The 18,623-nt window shown below is 48.3% G+C and overlaps 8 protein-coding genes and 1 long non-coding RNA gene across 14 annotated transcripts; 4 read left to right on the top strand and 5 right to left on the bottom strand.

The window, feature by feature from the left end:
• Positions 1–2,210: 2,210 nt before the first annotated feature.
• On the bottom strand, positions 2,211–5,032 carry LOC9637753. The gene is made up of 9 exons (XM_024678093.1): positions 4,929–5,032; positions 3,800–4,811; positions 3,550–3,740; positions 3,370–3,491; positions 3,208–3,313; positions 3,013–3,160; positions 2,798–2,959; positions 2,612–2,734; positions 2,211–2,555 (listed from the first exon to the last, which is right to left on the bottom strand). Exons 2-9 carry the CDS (start codon positions 4,802–4,804, stop codon positions 2,367–2,369), a joined length of 2,046 nt encoding a protein of 681 aa, XP_024533861.1. The 5' UTR covers positions 4,805–4,811; positions 4,929–5,032; the 3' UTR covers positions 2,211–2,366.
• A 15-nt stretch (positions 5,033–5,047) lies between these two features.
• Positions 5,048–6,435, top strand: LOC9641354 (probable diphthine methyl ester synthase). Its single transcript, XM_002973034.2, has 7 exons — positions 5,048–5,216; positions 5,267–5,391; positions 5,441–5,670; positions 5,732–5,771; positions 5,828–5,922; positions 5,978–6,160; positions 6,211–6,435. Exons 1-6 carry the CDS (start codon positions 5,064–5,066, stop codon positions 6,157–6,159), a joined length of 825 nt encoding a protein of 274 aa, XP_002973080.1. The 5' UTR covers positions 5,048–5,063; the 3' UTR covers position 6,160; positions 6,211–6,435.
• On the bottom strand, positions 5,934–7,549 carry LOC9637754 (probable aquaporin NIP5-1). 4 transcript variants are annotated; one of them, XM_024678096.1, is made up of 7 exons: positions 7,439–7,549; positions 7,288–7,367; positions 7,107–7,205; positions 6,821–7,042; positions 6,563–6,757; positions 6,445–6,506; positions 5,934–6,394 (listed from the first exon to the last, which is right to left on the bottom strand). In XM_024678096.1, the coding sequence occupies exons 3-7, from the start codon at positions 7,200–7,202 to the stop codon at positions 6,199–6,201; spliced, it is 771 nt and encodes a 256-aa protein (XP_024533864.1). In that variant the 5' UTR covers positions 7,203–7,205; positions 7,288–7,367; positions 7,439–7,549; the 3' UTR covers positions 5,934–6,198. The 4 variants fall into 4 exon arrangements, with proteins under 4 accessions (XP_024533864.1, XP_024533863.1, XP_024533862.1 ...); XM_024678095.1 differs by having other exon boundaries at positions 6,821–7,205; XM_024678094.1 differs by having other exon boundaries at positions 7,288–7,540.
• A 167-nt stretch (positions 7,550–7,716) lies between these two features.
• LOC9641355 (protein disulfide isomerase-like 2-3) lies at positions 7,717–9,623 on the bottom strand. Its single transcript, XM_002973242.2, has 9 exons — positions 9,448–9,623; positions 9,228–9,386; positions 9,057–9,170; positions 8,840–9,006; positions 8,687–8,786; positions 8,448–8,624; positions 8,246–8,391; positions 8,047–8,193; positions 7,717–7,985 (listed from the first exon to the last, which is right to left on the bottom strand). The coding sequence occupies exons 1-9, from the start codon at positions 9,583–9,585 to the stop codon at positions 7,805–7,807; spliced, it is 1,329 nt and encodes a 442-aa protein (XP_002973288.1). The 5' UTR covers positions 9,586–9,623; the 3' UTR covers positions 7,717–7,804.
• A 90-nt stretch (positions 9,624–9,713) lies between these two features.
• Positions 9,714–13,100, top strand: LOC9641356 (phospholipase A-2-activating protein). Its single transcript, XM_024678143.1, has 20 exons — positions 9,714–9,789; positions 9,841–10,166; positions 10,232–10,335; positions 10,381–10,449; positions 10,503–10,563; positions 10,620–10,759; positions 10,817–11,006; positions 11,062–11,123; positions 11,178–11,266; positions 11,313–11,385; positions 11,441–11,500; positions 11,550–11,705; positions 11,757–11,792; positions 11,849–11,892; positions 11,947–12,172; positions 12,235–12,300; positions 12,351–12,487; positions 12,556–12,632; positions 12,685–12,754; positions 12,804–13,100. Exons 1-20 carry the CDS (start codon positions 9,730–9,732, stop codon positions 12,993–12,995), a joined length of 2,238 nt encoding a protein of 745 aa, XP_024533911.1. The 5' UTR covers positions 9,714–9,729; the 3' UTR covers positions 12,996–13,100.
• Positions 13,101–13,252: 152 nt separating this feature from the next.
• On the bottom strand, positions 13,253–13,553 carry LOC9637757. Its single transcript, XR_002992746.1, has 3 exons — positions 13,455–13,553; positions 13,374–13,401; positions 13,253–13,306 (listed from the first exon to the last, which is right to left on the bottom strand). It is a non-coding gene; the product is annotated as an uncharacterized LOC9637757 (long non-coding RNA).
• A 231-nt stretch (positions 13,554–13,784) lies between these two features.
• On the top strand, positions 13,785–14,879 carry LOC9641357 (peamaclein). 3 transcript variants are annotated; one of them, XM_024678147.1, is made up of 6 exons: positions 13,838–13,915; positions 13,981–14,013; positions 14,070–14,231; positions 14,290–14,322; positions 14,389–14,422; positions 14,485–14,879. In XM_024678147.1, the coding sequence occupies exons 3-6, from the start codon at positions 14,166–14,168 to the stop codon at positions 14,664–14,666; spliced, it is 315 nt and encodes a 104-aa protein (XP_024533915.1). In that variant the 5' UTR covers positions 13,838–13,915; positions 13,981–14,013; positions 14,070–14,165; the 3' UTR covers positions 14,667–14,879. The 3 variants fall into 3 exon arrangements, with proteins under 3 accessions (XP_024533913.1, XP_024533914.1, XP_024533915.1); XM_024678145.1 differs by having other exon boundaries at positions 13,785–13,915; positions 13,981–14,231; XM_024678146.1 differs by having other exon boundaries at positions 13,785–13,912; positions 13,981–14,231.
• Positions 14,880–15,072: 193 nt separating this feature from the next.
• On the top strand, positions 15,073–16,159 carry LOC9637758 (protein WALLS ARE THIN 1). Its single transcript, XM_002973037.3, has 4 exons — positions 15,073–15,302; positions 15,373–15,489; positions 15,555–15,876; positions 16,004–16,159. The coding sequence occupies exons 1-4, from the start codon at positions 15,073–15,075 to the stop codon at positions 16,157–16,159; spliced, it is 825 nt and encodes a 274-aa protein (XP_002973083.2).
• A 172-nt stretch (positions 16,160–16,331) lies between these two features.
• On the bottom strand, positions 16,332–18,566 carry LOC9637759 (serine--tRNA ligase). Its single transcript, XM_024678144.1, has 11 exons — positions 18,417–18,566; positions 18,286–18,356; positions 18,049–18,210; positions 17,884–17,989; positions 17,633–17,826; positions 17,455–17,582; positions 17,219–17,402; positions 16,980–17,159; positions 16,697–16,919; positions 16,522–16,619; positions 16,332–16,461 (listed from the first exon to the last, which is right to left on the bottom strand). The coding sequence occupies exons 1-11, from the start codon at positions 18,547–18,549 to the stop codon at positions 16,396–16,398; spliced, it is 1,545 nt and encodes a 514-aa protein (XP_024533912.1). The 5' UTR covers positions 18,550–18,566; the 3' UTR covers positions 16,332–16,395.
• Between the last annotated feature and the right edge of the window lie 57 nt (positions 18,567–18,623).

An 18,623-nucleotide genomic window follows, 5' to 3' on the forward strand; every position in this document is an offset into this window, starting at 1 on the left:
ATTGTTTTCACCAAATATGATAAGGAAACCATTGTATTAAAATTCCAATATTTTCTGGTTTAATGTTTAATAAAAATATAAAATTGTGACTAAATTAGACTATAAACATGATTTTATATGAATAAAAAATAATTATTATAAACAAATAAAAGAAAGTTTAAAAGCAGTTTTGTTTATTTAGGTAATAGTTGAAGTTAACAGAGAGTTGTTAAAAATTTAATATAATTTAATATTAACTTCTCCTTTATGCATAGCACTTTTTCTTCTTTAAATATTAAGAGTTAAAATATCTTTTAGGAAAGCAATAAATAAAATAATATTTAAAAAATTACTACTGTTAACTATTTATAGTTAGAGGTTTAGGGCTCTCGGTCCGTTGCATTAGATTAAACGATCCATCGTAAGTAGAGTCGCACAAGAAAGCGAGAAAGAAAGGATCCGCGCTGCGCAGCGCTAGCTCCCAGGAAAGAAGAACCCTAATCCAGCTCGTAGACGAGCTTGGCGCCCACGTACCCGAGCTTGGCCGCCTCCACGAAATCGTTGGTCACGTCCTCGAGCGCCCTCGACACATTGTACATCGCGAAATCATCGTCGTCGTAGGGCGTGTCCTTGACCTTGTCGCGAGAATCCGGGAAGAACTTGCGCAGCTTCTTGAGCATGGCGGCCGTCCGGACCACCAGCTCCGGCTCGATCACGGCGCCATCCTCGGACCGCCGCTGCAAATCCACGATCGGCCCCAGCCCCTCGTCGCCGAGCAGCGTCCGCGCCGTGAGCTTCTTGAACTGCGCGTCATCCAGCAAGGGGCGCTTGGCCGGCGGGCAGAGCATGGGAATGATCTCCATGGGCCGCGGCGGAGCATCGTCGTCCTCGCTCTCGTGCTCGCCATCGTCGCCGGGCTCGAGCGCCGCCTTGGCGCGGAGGTAGGCCGCGATTACCATCTGGCGGACGTAGCAGCTCCAGGAATCCCGGGTCGCCAGAGGGATACCCAGCGACTCCATCACCGCCGATTCCCGGGGCTTGGCCTTCTTCTTGCTGCCGCTACGCCGCTTCTTCTTGCGCGCCTCCACCCGGAGCCGCTGCTTCTCCTCCTCGTCCACGTAGAATCGGAGCCACCGCATCGCGCCGCGAAGGAAGTCCCAGGAAATCGATCGATCGAGCGCCGGAGAAGAGAGATCGGGGAGAGATTGCGAGAGAGAGGAGCTACCCTGCAGAGAAAGGGCGAGACTTTAGGGCAAGCGATCGCGAGGAAGAACAAGCACACACAAAGCACACAATGCGAGGGAAAAAAACACACGAACTCACATAGTTTGGTCAAAGATACGTTGACTAGATTAGCTGCTCGTATAAACGTCCGTCTAAGCCGTGCTGCCTACGCTAATCGGCATCGTCAAAGAGAAGTGGGAGCATAGATTTTTGATGCTTTTTTTAAGGCGGGCATATTCGCCGCGAGAATATAAAGGCGTCGCCTAGGAAGAACGAGAGATCGAGCAATCCAGCAGCGTTGGATAGATAGGCGCCAGGGTTTCTAGATTTCTCGCTTCGACCTTTCTCTTGGATCTCTCTCTCACGATCGCGGCGCGGCTATGGCGGCGGCATCCACAGCAACGCGGTATGTGATGAAGTTGTATCCGGACGAGGATGAGAAGAAGCGGCTCGAGAAGAAGCGGCGCAAGCAGCGGCAAAGCCACGGCTACCCGGCCAAGCGCAAGAATCTGGGGAAGAAGCCGACGGAGGTAGCGCTGGACGATCTCGATTCCTGGGAGTCGTATCTCCGCGCGATGCTCATCGCCGCCTATCTAAAGGTCGAAGAGGAGTGGGAAGACGTCGACGAGAAGAAGGAGGCGCTCAACACCATCCTGTGCTGCTGCCCGGTGGATCGCGAGCTCCAGATGAAGACGCTGCTGAATCGCAAGATAACCAAGATCCTGGACGAGGAGTTCGCGCCGATTTGCGACCTGGCGCGGCGGAGCATGGACGGGGACAAGATCGAGCCGGCGCTCTTCCTCAAGGCCACGGAGATGCTCCACAAGCTCCGGGATTTCTTCCCGACCAAGATGAAGGTCTTGGCGGGAAGTCCGTACGATGGGCGCGCGAGCAACGTTTGCGGGGAGGCGCTGGACAATCTCTTGGCGCAGATGAAGCACGCCGCCAAGTTCCGGCACTTGGGCGCCACTGTGGACGAGAAGGACGAGAAAGACGAGAAAGAGAAGTGATCTTCGCAAGATCTTAGAGATCGTTCCATATGATCTATAAATATATAACACCGCTTATATTTATTAACATATAAGCTTTGACCTTTGTGACTGTAGATCTTTGTGTTGTCACGTCTTTGATCTATGGTCTCTGGATCGCAAGCTTTGATCTCGCTACCGGAAGGTCTCGGCGCGAGTAAAGGAGGAGGACATACATTTCCAGAGCTTCCTGTTGCGAATCCCCGAGGCCCAGCTTCTCAGCGGACTGACTGTCTCGGGGATTTCTTCTTCTTGTTTCTCGCTTTCGCGCTTGTCAACCGCTCGTTTCATTCGAGCCACGGCTTGCGAGACTGTTCCTGCGGCCTGGATAGAGACGAGGTGAGCACGCGAGTATAGAAATCTAAAGGAGAGCTGCTTGCCTTGAAAGTCTTGAGGAGGTCGATCTTGGAGTGATCCAGTACTCTCAATCCTTTGTCGTTGATCTGGATGAAATCTACGTAGTCGGCATCCCAGACAACGTCGCCGTCGTGGACGAAGTAATCCTGCAGTTAAGTAGTACACCACTCTTGAATTCCGCCCGCCATGAATTGAGGAACTTGAATCACCTCTAGATGGAATATAGGCTGCATTGATGCTCGCTCCAGGCCCATGACAGTCAAGGAAAACGAAGCGTCGCCATCGACCAAGGATTCGTTCGTGTGTCCATAGACAGGACTTTTCTTGTCTATGATGTGCCGCACCATGAGTCCATATCTCAAGTATGAAACCTGTCACATAAGAAGATTGAGTATCGTTGAAACAAAAGCGAGAGTTCGTTTGCCTCGGGTCGTACTACGTCCAGATCTTGAGTCGAGCAAAACACGGAACCAGACGGGAGAGTGACAAATATCCTGAAAGTGAGACATATTTTAGCGTCAACAAGCTCGCACGGCGGTGGCCCTGTCAACACTAGTCGAATGCTGAGGACCCTGCATGGGAAAGTGAGAGCTGACACGGTTGTTAAACGAGAACTTACCTGAACTTTTCGCCATCTCCCAAGCTCGGGATGTAGTCATCCTTCTTTATTATCGCTTTCTTTGAACACCGGATGGGATGCGATGGCTGCGACATTCGGGCAAACACTGGGTTGACAAGAGTGTTAGCTGTTTTGCTTCTTGAAAGACAAGTCCCTGCTCACCAGCTCCACTGAGAAAGACGAACAAAAATTGTGCCATAAGGGTGTTAACGTTTGCTATCAGCAGAGAATACGGTGAGACCGCTATGACAGGAGATCCGCCAAAGGTTGTTGACAAAGACAACCTGGGAGAAGCAATCCAAAAATCAGCACATAAAATATAGGGAGCGGGGAAGATCTTACGCATAAAGGAAGACGTTTAAAACAGCTAAGCATGTTTCTTTCGCTGACGCGAGAGGGCCGATAAGTCCCTGCTCCGCCATAGCTTCATCGTAAGTAAGCCCGTCAATGTTTAGCAGGAACAAAGGCATGAATAATAATGACAATGCCATTGGAGCAAGAAAAACTCCAACGAGAAAATACCCGATAGACATCTGCACGAAAAACAGAAGGTAAACACGACACTTAAGTACAAAGAAGACTATTGCGGTACCTTCAAGCAAGCAACGTAAAAGTCCTGGACGAAACCGATGAGTGACTTGTCCTGTCGCACAACGAGCCCTTCCATTCCTTTCCTCCCTTTCAAACGATGTTGCGGCCCCGTTTTCGATCCTTCAAACGCAGCCGCGCCAACGCCTCCTGCCCCTCCTTCATTCAGCTCCTCCACCCTCTTCTCCTCCAGAAGATCGTTCGGAGAATTCTTTACGTGTGCCATGTGAGTGGCAAAGGCCACAGTATGTCTGAGCCTCCGCCACCTATTGCGAGCCAGTAGCGACTCCCCTGGAGTCGAAGAATCTAGCACTCCTCCTGCGTTCTCGGTATCGGTGACCGCTTTGGAGCTGGGAAACGTCGGACTGTTTTCATCTACACTTGGGCTGGCAAGAGACGTGGAATCACTCTCGGACTTGGCAAGCACGGGCACTAGCGTCGACGAAGCGTTGTCACCCATGAATTCGTCCACTGTTAAGTCAACCTGTACACCCACGTCCTTTCCCACTTTAGCTCTGGGAGAAGAAGTAGCGGCAGGAAGAACTTCCTCCAGATTTTCGTGACCCAAGCTTGACATGGAGTCCATCTCGCAAGCCTGGCTATGCCTTCTTACTGCCTCTGCCAGCTTCCATCCCTTCCTTACTCTAAACCTCTTGGCCTTGGCATGCTCGGCAACGTCGTCTTTCTCCCCTTCCTGGAGCCGAAAGCTCGGAGACCTGAAGCTTCTAGCTCCCAGTTTCTTTCGACGCTGGTCAGGAGCAATTGTGGAAGAAGAAGCATCGGTGCCTTTCTCTTCTTCCTCTTGCTTGCTTTCTCCTCCCCAGCGATCGATCGACATGCTCCCATCAGGAGCTAGAATGGACTGCCCCTGGTGAGCCAAATGCGGCGAGAAGAGGGAAGGGTCTTCACGGTACCTGGACGAGTCAAGGCCGGTCTCTTCGATGGATCGAGCGGAAGGAAATCTCACTCGCAGATTGTCTCGTTTCCATCCTCCAGCCTTGCTTGACATTGACCTCCTATGGAAGAACACGTAGTAAGAATTTCTATGGTCAATCCAGCTAAGAATCACGGCAATCTAGAACCAATCCAAAGCAGAGGAAGAAAATCGAGAGAGAGGGACAGGAGCTGCGAACCTGGAGTCTGTGACCGTGCATTCTGCGCAGCGAAATCACGCGCGCGAGAGCGCCATTCCTCCCACTCCGGCGCTAGAACCCTAGAGAAGGCGCATTTTATTTCTCCGTTAGAACCCTCAACCCTAGCGCCTAGCGATGGTGCTGTCTATGGTGGGATTGGGCCTGGGCGACGAGCGCGACATCACGATCCGGGGGATGGACGCCGTGCGTGGCGCCGATCGCGTCTACTTGGAGGCGTACACATCCTTGCTCGATCTAGGCCCTGTGGAGTCCGCGATTTCTAGACTGGTAATATCCTCCTCGATCCTCGATTCTCTCTTATCTGCTAGCTCTCACAGGAAGATTTCTATGGACGAGAGATCATACTCGCCGATAGGGAGATGGTAGAACAGGCTGCCGAGGAGATTGTCGAGGCTGCGCGATCCGAGAAAGTGGCTTTCCTTGTGGTTGGAGATCCATTCGGGTATGGAATATCTTTGCTCGTTTCTATTTCGCTAAGCTCTTCGCTACAGTGCCACCACTCACTCCGACCTGGTGGTCCGTGCAAGGAGATCCGGCGTCGAAGTGGAAGTCATCCACAACGCATCGGTCATGAACGCGATCGGTGTGTGTGGCTTGCAGCTCTATCGATTCGGGGAGACCATTTCCATTCCATTCTTCACGGAGACTTGGAAACCGGATAGTTTCTACGACAAGATCAAAGCAAACCGGACGCTTGGTTTGCACACTTTGTGCCTCCTCGGTACGTAAGCTACTGTTCTAACACCGATCGTTCTCTCGAGTTTCTCACTGTTCTTCACTAGATATTCGTGTCAAGGAGCCTTCCGTGGAGGCCTTGTGCAGGTAAGCTCCAAGTTTTTTTTACTCGTGAAACCTCTTACGCTTGAAACTTTGCTTAGAGGCTTGAAGAACACGTACGAGCCGCCGAGATACATGAGCATCAACACAGCAGTGGAGCAATTGCTGGAAGTGGAGGAGCAACGCAAAGAGAAAGGTTTGGAAAACTTTGGATCAATCAATCAAAGATCTAACTTTTTTACTTCTTCCAGCTTACAGTGACGAGACTCTGGCAGTAGGATTGGCACGCCTAGGAACAAAGTCACAGAAGATAGTGGCTGGAACGCTCAAACAATTGGAAGCAACGGAGTTTGGCGCGCCTTTGCATTGTCTCGTCATCACCGGCAACGTTCACGTCATGGAGAACGAAATGCTTAGCTTTTTCGCGACTTGAGGTAGGATATTCTTATTCAAACCCGGAATATTCACTTACTCACTGGAGCAGCTCGTTTCTTCCCCATTTCTTGGGCTTGCTCGCGCCGGTGGTTCTCACGATCGTGTAGCCGGCGGCACCGAGAAGACAACCAAGCGTCGGTGCGACTATGTAGACCCAGAGGCTCTTGTAGCAATTGGCGGCGATGGCAGGGCCGATAGTTCTGGCTGGATTCATCGATGCTCCAGTTGCTTGGCTGAGTGAAACAAAGAAAAGATCAAAGGTTTAGAAGGCACACACAAGTACCTTGCGGCCAAGTTGTTGACAAACACTGTAGCGCCCACTGCGACGGCTGCCATGTCTCCAACCTGGCAGAAAAGATGTGAGATCAAACCACCAAAGTGAAGAGCTCGGGAAGGAGTACCGCAGATCTATCGGTGGCGAGTGCTGTGTTGACAAACATGAGGATGAAGGATATCACGAGCTCCAGGACGAAAGCTTGGAGGTCCGATCCAATGGGAACCGTCACTCCTGCGGCGATATCTGGATAGTAGACCCCTTTGAGAATGAAAGAGGCCAGAACAGATGCCAGGAGCTGCGCGACAATATAGACGGGAACCTGTACACTCGCGAAAGGAAAGCCATCACGACAGCTTCAAGTTACGAGCTCGATCTGACCAACCTGGATCCAAGGAAACTGTCCGAGAGCGGCGAAACTTATAGTGACGGATGGATTTAGATGCGCTCCACAAATATGGCCGGTTGAGAAGATGATGGTCGTCACGGCCAGGGCGGGAGTAGCAGACAGTGCAAAGACCGAAAGACCACCGAGCTGCTTGTTCACTATAGGAGTTGCCGCGGCGGTGAAGATGAGAATGAACGTTCCAATGAACTCGGCACCAACCTTCAAGATGAGAACAAGGCCAAAGAAGTTAGCATGATCGAAGAGATGGATCGGATCGGTGGACCTTTCTAGCAAAAGCAGTAAAAGGCGTGAGTACGAGCTCCTCATCTTCGTAACGTTCTCGCTTGCCACTGATCAAAGGACGGGTTTCCTCGCTCATGATCTGTTACAACAACAAAGGCGAAGAGCATATATCTTAGCGACAGCAGAGAAACAGAAAAATCGAAGCAGAAGAAGATCCATACGCTAGATTCAAAGTTCGAGGAGGATTGACGTTGTGCCAAGACGGTAGGAATTTTCAGGAGTATCTTATAGCCATTAGCTCCTGGAATGACATGGTAGAAAGCTCTGGCATGTGGTCCATGCTCGGTCATTTGAATTGACAAAGGTCCCTACCTCTTTACTTGATCTTGATGCGCTGCTGGTTCCACGAGAATCGGCTTTCCAGCTCGTGCTCCACAATCCGACGAGCCGACCAGTCCTTCAACAATTAATGCCATGTTTTTGATACCAGCTTCCAAGCTCTGTTCCTGAAACAACGCACTAGTAACGTTAGCAAGAATGAAAAGTGGAAAGTAAATAAGGGACTAGCTGCTACTTACAAATCGCTGTCTTCCCTGATGCAACTTGCAGAAGGAATCTGCTAAAGCGAAAGCCACAATAAAGAAGTAAGAAGCTACGAACGATATGTCGTTTGATTCGGGGGGCCCGAAGCCTCCCATTCCATCAGAGAAAACTTTTACAACGCGATGGCAGTGCCTCTTAGAGTTCACTCTGCGCATCAGCATTCTCATCAGCAGCCATTAGTTCCTCGAGAGAGAATTCCTCTTCTGGAATAGCTTCCCCATCTTTACCATCCCAAGGATCGGTTTTGACGATCTCGTAGCCGGTGCCAAGCGGAAGGTTTCCTTTCCCACCTTGTCCTGCATCTTTCACGAAGTCCCTGCAATCGGCAAGAACAACGATATCAGTCCTTGGCGACTCAAGTGCCATTAAAGACTTACAGCACGGAGCTTGGTTCAAAAGCACTTCTTAACGGGAGAAACACCGCCTTTTTCACGTTGAGAGCGACTAATGCCGGGTAGCCATATCCACCAACTTGAACAGCTTTTTCGAGGGATGGTTGCTTGCCAGCCTCGGCCCACAAGTACCTGCAATATCGCCGCTGTAGATCCAAAGTTCGGAAGAGAGCTAGTTACGTACCCATAGGGGTCTTTCCCAAACTTCGTGGCAAGGTTCTTCAGGATGTCCAAGTATTGGTTACGGCCGTCAGCCTTTGAGTCCAGAATATCTGGAAGAAACGTCACAAAACAAATTGCTGCCGAAGAGCAGTGACTTTCCATGATTTCCTGCACAAGAATGTGAATCAAAGACGAGGAATGCATGGTAACAATAAGTTTCGTACCGGTCCAGTCAGCTCAGTAACTTCTGGCGGAACAGCGCTACTTTCCAGCAGCTGAAGAGCATGAGACTCAATCGCTGATGCGTCTCTCGCACCTTGGTAAACCGTCGGGTTCTGCTTATCTGCTCCAAAAACCAGAATAGTTGGAAATCCTGTGACACTGTACTTGCTCATAAGATCCTGTTTAAAGAAAGAAAACAGGTCATGGACAGCCCTCTTGTCATTTTGTATGCAAGACGAACCTTGTGCGCGTCGCCATCCACCTGTCCAAGCTTAACTTTGCCTTTCAGCCTCTTGGCAGCATTCTTCCATTCTGGCGCAAGTTTCTTACAATGACCACACCTATGGTAAAAAAGTTAAAACTTTCATCCAGAATTAATAGCAATAAGGAGTACCAAGGCGCGAAAAACTCAACGAGCCAGATATCGTTGCTCTTTAGCACTTGCTCGTCAAAGTTCGTTGGCGTAAGCTCAATCGACGCCTTCTCCTTATCTGGGTTCTTCTTCTCCTTGTCTTGGCTCTTCTTTTTGGACTTGAGTCTATCAAGTGCAAGAGTCTTGGCCTGCTTAACCAGTTGAGAAAAAAGAAAACACGAAAGGAAATATCTCTAACCTGTTGAAGCGCGAATTCGACAATTCCCTTTGCCTCCCGTGGACCCTGATAATCGATAGGGGATTTCCCTACTCCAAAAACTTTGATCGTAGGAAATCCTTGGAGTCCATATTCCTGGAATGAATCGACATGATGGAGGAGTTGATAATTCTTATAGAAAACCACACGTACCGCTGCCAGAGATTTGTGCGTATCAGCATCAACAGCTGCGATGGTAACAATCCCTTTTAACGCTGTGGCTGCTTTGTCCCATGCTGGAGCTAGAGCTTTACAGTGACCACACCAGTTCGCGAAGAACTCGACAATTACGATTCCTTTAGCGTCGAGCACCTAGGAAGAAGAATCCTCGTCTATATGACGCCTAGAGAATGGACAATGCAGGTGTTCATACCTTGGACTTGAAATTCGATGGATTGACAATGACAACGTCCGAGGATGCATCGTAAAGACCTTGCGCCGCTCCAGCGATTCCAAGAACAAGTAGAATCAGGAGAAGCGCGCTGCGAGAAGATCGTCGTCCCATCTCCATTCTTCTCTCGCTCGCCTAGGGTTTATCAACCCAAGCAAAAATTGTAGGTGACGTGTGACGTGGTTTGGTATACGTGGCATAATTCCATTGGCAACATAATCCTACGTGGCTACTCTAGGGCAAGGGTTCTTGAGCTCTTTCCCAATGGCGGAAGACAAGCGCGAATACAAGCTGCGTTGCCAGCTGATCGGACACGAGGACGATGTAAGATTTCTCTCGATTTCTTCTCAGGGAGCAAGAATCTCTCGTTTCCAGGTGCGCGGCTTGTGCATCGTCGGTGAATCGACTATCGCTACGGCGTCGAGGGACGGCACAGTGCGCGTGTGGAACGAGAAGGATCAGCGCTTCGATCTGGCGACGACTCTGAGAGGCCATTCCAGCTTCGTCGGCTGCGTTGCGTGGATTCCACCCTCGGACGAGATGCCGGCCGGCGGACTCGTCTCCGGTGGGATGGACACGAATGTGATCGTCTGGAAAATGGATTCCACAGAGCCAGTCTCTGTGTTGCGAGGCCACGACTTACAGGTGACCAGTGTGGTGATTGGCAATGGGGGAGAGATTTTTTCTACTTCTGTGGACAGGTTTTTTCTTAGAATTTGTCCTGCATTGTGATCCTCTATTCTCATTTTTGTTTTCTTTTTTGCAGCACTGTGAGAAGATGGAAGAAAGGGGGTGCCTCAGAAGTTCTCAAAGGTCATAGAGCACCAGTCCAGGCTGCTGTCATTCTTCCAGAAGACGTCCTTGTGACAGGTACCAAACTTCACCAGAATTTAATTCTTCTCATGACTTGAGCAGGATCGACCGATACAACTATCAAGTATTGGAAAGGCTCTATGTTCACGAAGTCTCTGGATGCTCATACTGGTTTGTAGTGTTAACTGCATTTTGCTGCACCTTCTCAAGTGTTCTTACTACAGATACCGTCAGAGGGCTGGCACTAATGCCGAACCTGGGATTTCTTTCAGCCTCTCACGATTGGTAAACTCCATTGATGTTTTATGAAGTGCTGTTTTGAGCTTACTCCTTTCTTACAGCACTGTCAAGCTTTGGTCATACGCTGGAGAACAGCTTCTCGAAATGGTTGGTCACACGGCTATTGTGTATAGCGTCGCGGGTCATTTATCAGGCGATGTGGCCTCTGGCAGTGATGATGGATATTGCAAAATTTGGAGAGGTGATTTTGATTTTGTGCTTTGAATTATGTGCATTGTTGACATGATGCATCCTTTAGGTGGCGTTTGCATTCAGAGCCTGGAACATCCTGGATGTGTTTGGGATTTGCAATTTTTACCCAATGGTGATCTCGTGACTGCTTGTTCTGACGGGGTTGCGAGAGTATGGACGGTAGATTCCAGTCGTTATGCATCATCAGAAGAAGTTGCAGCCTTTGAAGCCTCAGTTTCTGCTCGAAAATTGCAAAAGTCAGCGTTTGCGCTATTCTTTGAGGTTTCCTTACATATTGTTGTATCTTTGCAGGAAGACGGTCGGAGGTGTCAAAGTTTCGGAATTGCCCGGCCTGGAAGCACTTCAAACCCCAGGTTCTGGCACCACGTCTATTCCTAGAGCGTTAATAAACATGATCTTTGAAACAGGACGTTCCGACGGCCAAAGCAAAATCGTCCGTGAAGGGGATACCGCTGTTGCGTATTCGTGGAACATGAAAGAATATAACTGGGACAAGGTATTAGGCACGGGCTTTTCTTGTGCTTCCTGAATACTCTTCGCAGGTGGGAGAAGTTGTTGAAGGTCCAGAAGATGCACTCGGTGCAAAGACACTAAACGGCGTTACGTATGACTACGGTAAATTTGCAGATTTTGTTTGCTTTTGGAGCGTAACTTTGACTGGTTTTTAAAGTTTTTGATGTTAATATTGAGGACGGGGAGCCGACTCGCAAGCTACCATACAATAGAGGAGGTAATTTAAATACTTCTTTTGTTGCATTTTAAAAAAAAGGTTTGTGCAGACAATCCATATGATACGGCAGATAGATGGCTTTTGAATGAAAACCTTCCCATGGGATACCGACAACAAATCGTTGATTTTATCTTGAGAAACACAGGACAGCAAGCAAACAGTTTCATGCAATTAGATGACTGCTTTTACGATCCTTACACTGGAGGTAAATAATCGCTATATTCAATTGCTTGTTGATTCGAAGCATTTTAATCAGGAAATGCTTATGTGCCACGGCAAACATCACGCCCTGGTATGTGGAGGGTGTTGTTATACTCTCGCTATTGGTTTTTACGGTTTCTTTTGCAGCTTCTAAGACAGCGTCAACTTACAATCTGAAGCACATTCCAAAGGTAATAGATAACAGAAAGGATATAAGGAAATGACTGACCTTATTCACAATGCAGACGGGAATAACACTTTTTGATACGAGAACGCAAACCGATGGAATTTTTAAAAAACTTACGGAATTCAACACTGGTTCTGTGGCTCTGTCGTTAGAAGAAATGGAAAGAATACAGGGAATGTTACAAGCTTTAAAAAGCACCTCGCATCAGTCCGTATTTGCCGATGCAGACTTCGAGATTTTGACCAGGAAGCTATTTACGTGGCCAGTTGCAAATCTTTTCCCAGGTAACACGGTTTTTGTTTTTTTTTTTTTTTTTTTTCTTTATCGCGAACTCAAATTTGTGCAGTGCTGGACTTTCTAAGGATACTTGTCCTTGACCCGCAAGCTGCAAATTATTTCTCTCGGCAAAAAGGTATGGTCAAAAGCTCGTGGACTAGTTTAACATATGTATTGATTCGCCAGATGTTCTTTTAAATCTGGTGAAGTCTGCCATTCAGTCTCCGGCTCCAAATGCAAACGTCTTTCTCAGTGCTCGGGCTATGGTAAATTGCTTTCGACACGAGTGCTTCCAGAATTGGCTCCTCGATTCCAGAAGTGAAGTGAGTTTCTTTTATCTGTTTTGACGTTCTGCTACTGACGTGTGTAATTTTTGTGTTGCAATCAACAGATTATTGACATATTCTCGCAGTTTAGTACGTCACCTGTCAAGAACATCCGCAGTGGATACGCGCATCTACTGTTGAAGTATGCTTTTGGCAAATTTGATTTCGTCAATACTAATTGGCGCTGGCTGCAGCTATGCCGTTCGAGTAATTGGTGCAAACGACGAAAACGCTCAGCTTCAGGTTCTTTCTGCCGCAATGGAGGTAGTTGCTTTTGTTTTAAGTCTCTGGAATCCTGACAGAAACGACACAGATGACTGGGCCGCAAGAAGATGACGATATTAACTTCCTCGCGCTTCAAACAATAGGATCCCTTGTGCACAGTGGTCTTGTGAAGTCCGTGGCCAAGGACCTGGACATCCAGAGTGTTGCTGGCACCGCTAAGAAGTCGAAAGTCTCTAGAATAGCAGAGATTGGAGCGGACCTTGATTACGTTCTAAAATGAAGTACAAGGCGGCGGATTTTTCTTTTTGTAGTAAGAGGCCAGTTATGCAAGGTATGAGCCTCGTCCGTTTTCCTTCCCTTCAATGGACTCCCGGCACTTGAAGCAGTGATAGAAGTTTCTTACACTAACTCACGGGCATTTTGGTCCCCCTTTTGAGTTCTTTATGTTGTTGTAGCAGGGGCATTTCTCCTTGTTACCAGCTGTGCCTGGCGGAACGCAATTGCACTTCCGGCAGCAGATGTTGCAGAACTTTATGCAGCGGTTGTGCAAAGAGGCTTTGGAGCAACGGTAGTCACAAGCCGAAGGACAGTCTGGAGACGCAGAGCAAAACAACCGATCAGGTTCATACTTCTACGTACAAATCAATCATTTTCTTACTGATGCTTTGTAGGAGGTGTCTTCCAGACTGTGGCGTGTCCTGGACTGTAAGCTGATATGAAACAAGAGGGAGCAACATACCTCAAGCGTTTCTTCTCGGCTGTCAGGTACTATCAGCAGCACCATCAGAAGGATTGCTATCTTGTAGGAACTCATCTTCTTTCTTTTCTTTCTTCAGGGCGACTTGTGTGTGCAGCAGGCTTTTAAAGCAGTCCTGACCCGAGAATCACCGAGGGGATCAGAGAAAGTTCCAGACCTGGCCTGGAGCCAGCCAGAGCTTGGATCTTATCTGACTCACGCAACCACTGTGAGCCGGACAAAGTGACAAGAGCATTACCTCAAAAGCAGGAGCCACTTTGACGGAACGTGAAGAGTTTGGTACAAAAGAAGCAAAGGCAGCTTCAACCGGGATCCTCCTGTCAACTCAATCAATCAGCTAATGACATCCAGCACACTGCCAGCCAGCTACAGAACGCGAAGAATCATTGTTCTAGCACTCGGCCCGATCGGGCACAGGATTTTCACTCGGCAGCACAAAGGTGGTGAGTAGTGTACGCCCGAGGAGATATATCGCTGTGTGATTTTCACCTTTCCTTTGCTTTTGTAGGTAGCAGCGGCCAACCCGGTGCTTCCACAACACGTACAAACATCCAAACTTTTTTCACCGCTTCTTCACAGCTGTATCGTTTTGTTCAGGTTCACTGCTTCAAAGCTCGGCTGTGTATATATTTTGAGGGGGCTCGATCGCGGGGGGCACTTTTGTTTCCTTTCTTCCTCCGTAGTGGATACGCGATGGTCCACAAATCCGCGCTGGTGGTCCTCCTGGTATTGGTCTTGATGATGCAGCAGCATTGCCAGGTACGAATTTCTTTCCCTCGATTTTCAGGCTCAAAATGCTTTATGGACTTTCGTGTAGGGAGGCGATGTTGGTGAAAACCATCCGAGCGTTGTGAGTGTCATCTTCTGTGCTCGTTCTCCTCCGTGCTGATTTTGTTGTGCTTGATGGTTTTGATAGGCTCTCACCACCGCGAGGAGGCTCCAGAATATCAGTAAGTGGACTCTTTCTTCTTTCAGGAGAGAATCTAAATGATTGTTTGGTCGATCTTTGCAGACTGCGGTTCTGCCTGCGATTACAGGTGCTCCAAAGCTGATGCGCACGACAGATGCATCAAATACTGCAACATTTGCTGTGGCAAGTGCAACTGCGTTCCTCCGGGAACTTACGGGAACAAGGAAACGTGCCCCTGCTACAACAATCTCAAAAACTCCAAGGGCGGTCCGAAGTGCCCCTGATTTCGATCAGCCTCCAGGTCCAGGTACACAAGATCGCTCCATAAACTTTGCTCCTGCAAAGAAAGAAGAGAAACTCCATGAGGTTTGATAGGATGTATTGCAGTATTTGTGCTTGAATAATACATCAATGTTCATTGATGTGTAGACAAAAAAAGATTTGTGGAAAGATCGAAATGGTCAAACTAGTTGAGCCATGGAACTTTCAACTTTAAAGACGACTTTAATTTGCAGTTGACTAACGTAGGATCTTGCGAAGTTTCAAGTAGTTGACCATGACTCCAATGGAGAATCTTGCGAAGTTTCAAGTAGAATTACCTGGTTCTCCAATTCGGACCAAATCTCCATCGCATACAAAAACAAAGAATCATGGGTCGACAAATCAATCGAGTCTTCCAAAGAAGAAAAAATGTTGGCAGTGCACGCATCTCTGGTCGTGACACAGATTTGCTTCGCGGGTTTTGAGATTCTGGCGAGGATAGCGCTCGTCGATGGAGTCGACCATCTCGTCTTTACGTTGTATCGCAATTTCCTGGCTTCCATTCTCCTCCTTCCCATTGCTTACTTTGTGGAGAAGAAGCAAAGGCCAGCGCTAAACTTTAAGTTCGTTCTTCTCTTCTTTGGCCTCGCTTTGCTTGGGTACGTTTGTTCTTCCCTCTTTTGTCCCTTTCAAAAAAAAACCCAAACGAAGATCTTGATTTTTCCACAGGGTGACGATCAATCAAATGTGTTATTTAATTGGACTCCAGTACACAAACACTGTCATCGCTTCAGCACTTCGGAATTTAATCCCAGTTCTTACATTCGTGCTCGCAACAATCTTAAGGTAGCTCTCTCTCTCTCTCATGCACACACACACACACACATATTGTCCGCTGCAAATGATTGAAGGGTCGAAGAACTGGACGTGAAAAAACTGGATGGAGTGGCCAAAATCTTGGGAACACTCCTGGGACTCGTTGGAGCAGTGCTGCTCTCTTCACACCATCCCACAGTCAGAGAAATACTTCGCCACCAATTTCTTCGAAGAAGAGGTGATCTTGAGCTCCAAACAAGTGGATGGGAGCTTGGCATTGGCTGCCTCCTCCTGGCCTTCCTCTCCTTCGCGCTCTTCCTCGTTCTCCAATCTCTCCTCCTCAAGAAATACGCCGCTCCATTCTCGATTGGAGCATTCTCGTGTTTGTTCAGCACGCTCCAGTTGGGAATCATCTCGGCCAGCTTTGGCCAGGCCTCGAAGATCTGGAGCTTCTGGACGACAAGCCATCCTCGAGTGATCCTCAGTGTTTTATATGCAGTAAGCTCTACGATCACTATGATCTTTCAAACTTATTTTCTTTCAGGGATTGATTGGATCTGGATTTGTATCCGGAGTCCAATCTTGGGGAGTTCATAAAGGAGGACCCGTGCTCGTCGCTGCTTATCAGCCACTGGAGACTGTTCTAGTCACACTTTTCTACGTTTTCTTCGGTGGACAGGCACTAGATCCTCTCAGGTGATGATCAAAACTCCAAAACGCATAGTCCAATGAATTTGTTTGCTCTTACAGTATGGGTGGAATCCTCCTTGTGTTTGCTGGGCTCTATCTTGTAGCATGGGCTCAAAGACACCAAAGGCAACGCAAGCTTTTACAGGGTCAAACGATCCGAGAACCACTTCTAGACAACGTAGTGATCCTAGAATAGTAGTATCTGTGATTCATGAATAACAAAAACAATTTTGCTATCTCGGCAACTCAAAATACTGCCAAGCAATTGGCACTAGGAATTCTCGGTATGGTTTTGGAGCTCCAGTAGCTCATCTGGAAGAATCAACAAGCGTTACCACATGAAGAAAAAGGTGAGAAGAAAGTCTTAAGTACCTTCTTTGGGGTCGTGAAGCTGATACGAGGATCAATCTGCCGCTTGACTAGCTTCACCTCGGTATCCACTTCATGAAAAAACCCACGGCTCTTGCAAGCTTCAATCCTTGCACAGTTTGCCCATTATCAATGTCCGAGTTGCGTACGTACTCTAGTGGTTAGTTAGGCGTTTTACCGGTAGCCGCTCCCACAGCCTTCTTCTTTGGGACCGGAGCCGGAGCTGGAGCCTTGACTGAGAAAGGGATGAACTCCAACCCAGCCATGTATGGCTGCAAGGCTTTGGGAACTCGGAGCCCATCCTCGGTCTGGTAGTTCTCCAGAATGCAGCACAAGGTTCGCTGCGTTGCGGTCAGTGTGGAGTTCAGCAGGTGCACAAAATGCTTTGGTTGCTCGTTGGCCTGGAAAGAGAGAGAGAAAAAAAGCTAAGCAACATAGAAGAAACTAAGAATGTTACGCACCGTTGTCTGGCCATATCTTATGTCAAGATTTCTCGCTTGATAGTCAGTGCAGTTTGAGCAAGAGACGAGCTCTCGATAGGCCTTCGATGCTGGAAACCACGCTTCGAGGTCGTACTTCTTGGCAGCGGCATCATTCAGCGCTCCAGACACGATGACAACTACTTGGTATGGAATGCCGAGCTGCAAACAGAAGAACAAGGATAAGTGAATAAAAACCAGCAAAACAATCAGTGTACAACCTCCTGATAGAAATCTTCCGAGTTCTTTAGCATCTCCTCGTGCATCTTCCAGGACTCGTCACCGAGAGGGCTTGTGATGCAAAACTGCTCAATCTTATCGAACTGATGCACCCGGAAAATTCCAAGGGTGTCTCTCCCGTGCGAGCCAGCTTCTTTGCGGAAGCAAGTAGACAGCCCAGCGTACCTACATCACGCAAAGCTCTTATATGCTGCAGTTTGCTAAAACAGGTAGCTACCTGATAGGCAAGGATTTCGGATCCATCCAGTCTCCACGATGGTACGAACAAAGAGGCTGCTCCGAAGTAGCGATCAAGTACTTCTCGTCCTTTTCCGCGAGCTTGTCATCTCCTTCCCCTTCTCCAACCTGTCACGACAATATGTCAAAGAAAATAGCAGCGCTTTGAGCTTTTTTACCTTGTAAAGCTCCTCATCAAACTGTGCAAGTTGTGCACACTCCTTCATGACATCCTTCTTCATGAAATACGGAGGTTGAAGAGGGCTATATCCACGCTTGGTAAGAAACGCGAGGCCAAAGTTGATCAAAGCCTGGTTTAGCAAGACACCATGCCCTTTCAGATAGTAGCCCCTTCCACCAGCAACATCCGTTCCTGAAACCACGGATGGAAAAAAATATAAGTGGGAAGAACGAGACGTCCTATGCAAACCTTTTTTAATGTCAGCGAAACCCAGGCATTCCACCAAGTCAACATGGTTCTTCAGATTTTTCTCCTGTCGCAATTCTCCCCAGGTACGAATGACCGCATTTTTTTCCTGCAAAAGCCAAAACTTGAGCACAAGGAAAGAAGAAGCAAAAACCCTGGAAACATCACCTCGTCATTGTCCACGGGGACGGAGTCATGCACGAGATTTCCAATGAGCTTGAGCTTCCCGTCCAGAGTAGACTTGACAGACTCGACCTCTTTCTCCTTCGACACGAGGCTGTTGTCCAGGTCGAGCTTCTTCTGCTTGAGCTCCGAAGGATCTTCTTTGTTCTACACCGTAAGCAACTTTAAGTCCCCACTCACTACAAAGGAGAAGAAAAAATAAAGAGGGAGAGACGATTTTACCCGAAACTTGAGCCCAATCTCTTTGCTGAGACGATTTCCCTCCCTTCGCAGGCCCTCCACCTCGTGTTGGACTAGACAAATTCACCGAAAACACGCTGAAAACAAGAAAAGAGAGCCGAGAAATCACTTACGCTTGCGCCATTCCTTGTCGATCTGGATCACCTCATCGACCAGCTCCACGGATGCGTAGCGGCGGCGCTGAGACTCGCGGACGCGCTCCGGATCGCCGCCCTTCTCCTGCCGCACAAGATTGATGTCGAGCATCTCGGATTCTAGGGATAGGGTTTTAGCGAAGCGTTTTATGGTAAGTGTAAATGCGATTGGTTAAATTTAAACGC

The sequence above is a fragment of the Selaginella moellendorffii genome, unplaced genomic scaffold (genome assembly GCF_000143415.4).
Source record: "Selaginella moellendorffii unplaced genomic scaffold, v1.0 SELMOscaffold_21, whole genome shotgun sequence".
Lineage (NCBI taxonomy): Eukaryota > Viridiplantae > Streptophyta > Lycopodiopsida > Selaginellales > Selaginellaceae > Selaginella > Selaginella moellendorffii.

Coding starts and splice junctions, on each gene's coding strand:
- LOC9637753 (XM_024678093.1), bottom strand. CDS start 4,804: ATGTCAAGCAAGGCTGGAGGATGGAAACGAGACAATCTGCGAGTGAGA. Junction 3,492..3,549: donor TTAAACGTCTTCCTTTATGC/GTAAGATCTTCC, acceptor TGCTTCTCCCAG/GTTGTCTTTGTCAACAACCT. Junction 2,556..2,611: donor ACCTCCTCAAGACTTTCAAG/GCAAGCAGCTCT, acceptor GTCTCTATCCAG/GCCGCAGGAACAGTCTCGCA.
- LOC9641354 (XM_002973034.2), top strand. CDS start 5,064: ATGGTGCTGTCTATGGTGGGATTGGGCCTGGGCGACGAGCGCGACATC. Junction 5,392..5,440: donor GTGGTTGGAGATCCATTCGG/GTATGGAATATC, acceptor TCTTCGCTACAG/TGCCACCACTCACTCCGACC. Junction 5,923..5,977: donor GGAGCAACGCAAAGAGAAAG/GTTTGGAAAACT, acceptor TACTTCTTCCAG/CTTACAGTGACGAGACTCTG.
- LOC9637754 (XM_024678094.1), bottom strand. CDS start 7,416: ATGACCGAGCATGGACCACATGCCAGAGCTTTCTACCATGTCATTCCA. Junction 7,206..7,287: donor CCTCGAACTTTGAATCTAGC/GTATGGATCTTC, acceptor TTGTTGTAACAG/ATCATGAGCGAGGAAACCCG. Junction 7,043..7,106: donor TTACTGCTTTTGCTAGAAAG/GTCCACCGATCC, acceptor CTCATCTTGAAG/GTTGGTGCCGAGTTCATTGG.
- LOC9641355 (XM_002973242.2), bottom strand. CDS start 9,585: ATGGAGATGGGACGACGATCTTCTCGCAGCGCGCTTCTCCTGATTCTA. Junction 8,194..8,245: donor TTTGGGAAAGACCCCTATGG/GTACGTAACTAG, acceptor GCGATATTGCAG/GTACTTGTGGGCCGAGGCTG. Junction 7,986..8,046: donor TTTGAACCAAGCTCCGTGCT/GTAAGTCTTTAA, acceptor TGCCGATTGCAG/GGACTTCGTGAAAGATGCAG.
- LOC9641356 (XM_024678143.1), top strand. CDS start 9,730: ATGGCGGAAGACAAGCGCGAATACAAGCTGCGTTGCCAGCTGATCGGA. Junction 10,760..10,816: donor ATATTGCAAAATTTGGAGAG/GTGATTTTGATT, acceptor TGCATCCTTTAG/GTGGCGTTTGCATTCAGAGC. Junction 11,386..11,440: donor CGGCGTTACGTATGACTACG/GTAAATTTGCAG, acceptor TGGTTTTTAAAG/TTTTTGATGTTAATATTGAG.
- LOC9641357 (XM_024678145.1), top strand. CDS start 13,813: ATGACATCCAGCACACTGCCAGCCAGCTACAGAACGCGAAGAATCATT. Junction 13,916..13,980: donor CACTCGGCAGCACAAAGGTG/GTGAGTAGTGTA, acceptor TTGCTTTTGTAG/GTAGCAGCGGCCAACCCGGT. Junction 14,232..14,289: donor TGATGCAGCAGCATTGCCAG/GTACGAATTTCT, acceptor ACTTTCGTGTAG/GGAGGCGATGTTGGTGAAAA.
- LOC9637758 (XM_002973037.3), top strand. CDS start 15,073: ATGTTGGCAGTGCACGCATCTCTGGTCGTGACACAGATTTGCTTCGCG. Junction 15,490..15,554: donor GTGCTCGCAACAATCTTAAG/GTAGCTCTCTCT, acceptor AAATGATTGAAG/GGTCGAAGAACTGGACGTGA. Junction 15,877..16,003: donor TCCAGTTGGGAATCATCTCG/GCCAGCTTTGGC, acceptor ATTTTCTTTCAG/GGATTGATTGGATCTGGATT.
- LOC9637759 (XM_024678144.1), bottom strand. CDS start 18,549: ATGCTCGACATCAATCTTGTGCGGCAGGAGAAGGGCGGCGATCCGGAG. Junction 18,211..18,285: donor AGATTGGGCTCAAGTTTCGG/GTAAAATCGTCT, acceptor CTTACGGTGTAG/AACAAAGAAGATCCTTCGGA. Junction 17,583..17,632: donor TTGATGAGGAGCTTTACAAG/GTAAAAAAGCTC, acceptor TTGTCGTGACAG/GTTGGAGAAGGGGAAGGAGA.